The sequence below is a fragment of the Amphiura filiformis genome, chromosome 17 (genome assembly GCF_039555335.1).
Source record: "Amphiura filiformis chromosome 17, Afil_fr2py, whole genome shotgun sequence".
Taxonomy (NCBI): domain Eukaryota; kingdom Metazoa; phylum Echinodermata; class Ophiuroidea; order Amphilepidida; family Amphiuridae; genus Amphiura; species Amphiura filiformis.
The window spans coordinates 43,076,667-43,080,996 of record NC_092644.1 but is presented as its reverse complement, the minus strand read 5'-3'; the positions used below and the strand labels follow the sequence as shown (position 1 = coordinate 43,080,996).

Genomic DNA, 4,330 nt, shown 5'->3' with positions numbered 1-4,330 from the left:
TTGAATTGTGTTATGTCTCATCTTTTGTGTATTGTTCTACATGAAGATTTATGAATGTCATATGCACCTGCACATGGTGAAGATAGAAGCACAAAGAAACGGAGCGGAGGAAAATGGCTTGATCATTGGTCCATCTTTCAAAGCTAATCAAAATAATTCTACTATAAAATTCTTACAGTACCCATTTCCAATAGTCATTACACAAAAAGGTACCATTTCTATAGACACCAGCTATAATAGACATACCTTGGACATACCTTAGATGCCACACCTTCATCTTCTTCTGAGATGATGCTGTGGGTGGGGGGTTGTCCATTTAAAAACTTGGTGTAATGCAGAGGAGTGTGGGTGATTGGAAAGAACTTTCAGGTTCCAATTTTCCGCAAGATCAATCATTTTTCCACATATTATATCTCGTGTTCATATTTTTACACATCTGGCTAGCTTTGCTTCAAAGCTGACCTTAAATTTTCCATCCCATAGAAAAAACAAGAAAAAAAAAACCAGACAGTAAAAATTATGCCATATCCCCTCTGATACTAGGAGGCCAGTGGTGTAGCCGGCTCGGCTTCAAAGCGAAACAAGACGTAATCTTCAACTTGCCATGTTTCTTCCAACCAATTGGCTATAAAATTGGCCCCAAGTCATTAAGGGATCTAAAATGAGCATTTATTGCGTTTCGACAGTATTTTTTGTGGGACATGAGAGCACCTCGGACCCATCGAATTGCATTCTGAATACTGAAGCATGTCTTTCTGATATCAAATAATTTTCATTTTTGAAAATCACAATATAATACAAATTTTATGACAAATTATAAAAATTTGATATTTTTCAAATTTTTGATATATAACAGTCCTCAAGTAAATTATATAAATCTAATGATATATTCTTAAAGTGTATGTAGCAGGGAGGAAAAGCCGACGGTCAATTGAAAATTTTGACCTTTCATATTGAAAGACCTAATTTTTTTTGGTGTTTTGGGAAAAAAAATCCATATCTTCAATACGAAAGGTCAAAATTTTCAATTGATCGTCGGCTTTTCATCCCACCTACAGTTTGATCAGCTCGTAATCGGCGGGCCTTATAACATCGCGGATTAATATTTAAATGTTGTATTTCGATTATTGTCTTGTGACATCTCGCCAGAAGCGTCAAAAATTATTAATGTAAGTCCTATACGTTGTCTGTTTTCTTTAACACGCACAGTATAGACCAAACAGGTCAACTATATCACTTTTAACATGGGTCTACTTTTTGGCGTAGTGGTAAAAGCCTAACAATTCCCGCCGATTATGAGCTGATCAAACTATACATACACTTTAAGTATAAATCATCAGATTTATAAAGTTTACTTCAAGTACTGTTAAATATCAAAAATATCAATTTTTAATGATTTGCCATAAAATGTGTATTAAATTGTGAATTTCAAAAAATCAAAATTATTTGATATCAGAATGACATTCTTCGTATTCAGAATGCAATTCGATATGTCTGATGTGCTCTGATGTCCCAAAAATAAATACTGTCCAAACGTTCATACCCCAGCCCTTAAATTCATTGATTTGCATTTTTACCTGTCTTGTTGACCATAAAGTTAAAAAATTATTCCCTAAGCTAAGGGCTGTGTAATAAATCATGAGATCTGGGAGGGTAAAATTGGATGGGGGGGTAGTAGGCAAGAATATTTGGCCAATCCAAAAGGATATTTTTGGCATGTTGAAACCTGGGTTGAAAGGGGGAAGCCATTTTTGGCACCCACATAAGGGGCAAATTTTAAATGAAATGCTAAAAAGGCTTGGGAGAAAACAATACAGAATCGCTCAAATATGCAATGATTTCCTCATGGGGATTGCCTGCTTGCAAACTTGCATTATATCCAGAACATTTAAAAAATGAATTCACGTCCCTTTCAAATGTCGAGACAAAGTGCAGGCCCTATGTGGGGCGGGGGGGATTTATCCCTCCATCCCCCTATGGTGTAGAATGAGTGAATCAGAGAGATATTTCTGAAAACTTATGGAAATACTCTGAATACTGCTCAACAATGCCTCCTCAGTTCTGCAACTACATCTTTCTTTGTCAATAATTTCACCATTTTTTAGCATCTTTCTTCTTCTGAGTGTTCTTTAACAGTATCATATGAAAGGTATATACAAATATTGAATTGTTTGTGAAGCACCTATATCCCACCTGCATGCAGTATGCCCTTAGTTTTAACTTCTTCAATTTTTGCATCAACAGTTGCATCAAATTTGCATATCAAGTTCAAGTATTCTGATTGATTTGGCCTTCTTCATTTGTTTCCGATTTTAATTTCTTCAAATCGTGGTGGTGCCACTCAGCTACTCGCTAACCCTTGTATCTCCAATTCTGTTACCATCGTTGGTTACTGCCTTTTTATGATTATCTCTTAATGTTAATGGGTCCATTTCCTTCTAGATTATCCTTTACAACTTGTTCGGTGCTTTATGGTTCTTTTTAAATTCTTCCAAATTTTTTAGGTCGACCTCTCCTCACTGGCATTATAGCATTGATACACCGAATTGACTTTTATGTTAATTGTTAAAGTACATTGAATAGGCCTACCTCCACTGGTGATGAATTGTAAATTTCCTCAATAATGCATAGCTATCCATTTCCATATTCTAATACCAACACCTTCCTCTTTTAACACTCATATTTCTTGAACAATCTTGCGAATTCCTCAAACTATTGCACAAACGGCTTAACTTGGATTTCCTATCTTCCATTTATGGCTTCACTGCCTCACGGCCCTTAAGTTTCTCTGAATAACTTCCGCGCGAAGTTCAGAAAGTCTGCCAATTTCAATACCAATTTCAAGTTAAATGATCAAGAATGAAAATTGAATGGAACAAATGTGCGCGAAGCGCGTCAGCTGGCACGTGAAAATTGCAATTCGAAACTAGCGAATTTTGCTCCCAGATTGAACTTCTTGATATATAACAAATTCTGTGCGATGCGCTAGGCCTACATGTAGCATTCATAGTACTTGTCAATGCAAAATTAGGGGCTGTGCAATAATTATGAGCCCTCAAATTGGGGGGGGGGGCAAGTTGTCTTTTTTAAAGATATTTCTTGTTTGGCATACGCCCCGAGCTACGCCCATCTCTAGTATCGAAAGTCAGTCATCGAAAGTCAGTATCCGATCCGAGAACAGCAAAATATCAATTTGACCGCACCTTTTTAGTTACCAAATCTAAAAATGGCGTGTAGATTGTGTATACGATCGCTGAAGGTGGGTGTATTTTGAGTTTGATTTACGGTGTCAGTACATGTTTTACATCATTTTCTGATATAGGAATATGAAACGAGTAATAATTGCGTGCTTATGCATGTCATGCCACTAAATGTTGCCTTACACAACGTAAAACCTGTTGGAAAACATGACGTATTCAGAATCATGAGAATGTGTTTTGCCAATCGTGTCCAGCGCTAAAGCATGCAAGACTCGACACAAGCGGCTAGGGGTCGCAGGGGTAACCTTTAGCATTGTTTAGTACGAGCAGAGAAGATGTAATAAAGAGGAGGGTCAACGGAATTATATCCTTGAGATAATCCCGTAGGTAATCCTGTCGCATCTATTTCATAGTCCTTTATTCTCAAGTAGTTAGACATCCACTTGAAATATCCTATGATGTTATATGTGTGTGACCGCCCATGGTTGACCAATTTTCACTTCAGAATTGAAAATATTGGCCATCTTCTCTAATATGCCTCCGCTAAAAAAAGACCCCTAGCTTACTGAAAAAAAGTTCACCTGTATGCCGTACCATCCCGATCAATATTTACGCTTACGACTGAACGCACACGCCCACAGAGTGTGTCCTTGACTGAACGCCGCAGTGAAACCCATGTTAATAAATGATTGTGATACCCTTCCCATTAAACGCATAGCAAATCAATCCCATAATGCATTGCGCTGTGGTTCGTTAGCTGCAGTAGGGGTAGGTCAATATAATTTATAGATAGGCCTATATAATTTTGTTTTCCAATTTAATCCCTGTAGGCCTACGTAGGTTTGGTAGAAGGGGTTTGGGTTAGAGTTAGGGTTGAATTAGGGTTACGGTTGACTAGGTACGCCATCATCATGAGCTGTAACATAATTTTAAGCATATCCCTTAAACCCTAACCCTAAGTCCCAACTAATATGCCTCCCTCCCATACCTTTAACACGGTCAAATTGCGCCTGGAGGCATATTAGTTTGGACTTTGGAGGCATATTAGTTCGGGCCAAAAAATTCTTCTTAAGTAGTAGATCACCCTTCTTTGTAGTTGCCCCCCAAAACAAACCAAGCCCCTCTTTCAG

The 4,330-nt window shown here is 37.6% G+C and overlaps 1 protein-coding gene across 1 annotated transcript in view; it reads left to right on the top strand.

Moving 5' to 3' along the window:
* Positions 1-3,171: 3,171 nt before the first annotated feature.
* The window catches only part of LOC140137833 (medium-chain specific acyl-CoA dehydrogenase, mitochondrial-like), a 28,151-nt gene continuing 26,992 nt past the window's right edge, over positions 3,172-4,330 (top strand). Inside the window, exon 1 of the mRNA XM_072159624.1 lies at positions 3,172-3,259. Coding sequence (XP_072015725.1) covers positions 3,227-3,259 — 33 coding nt within the window. The 5' untranslated portion in view covers positions 3,172-3,226. The remainder of the gene's footprint in view (positions 3,260-4,330) is intronic.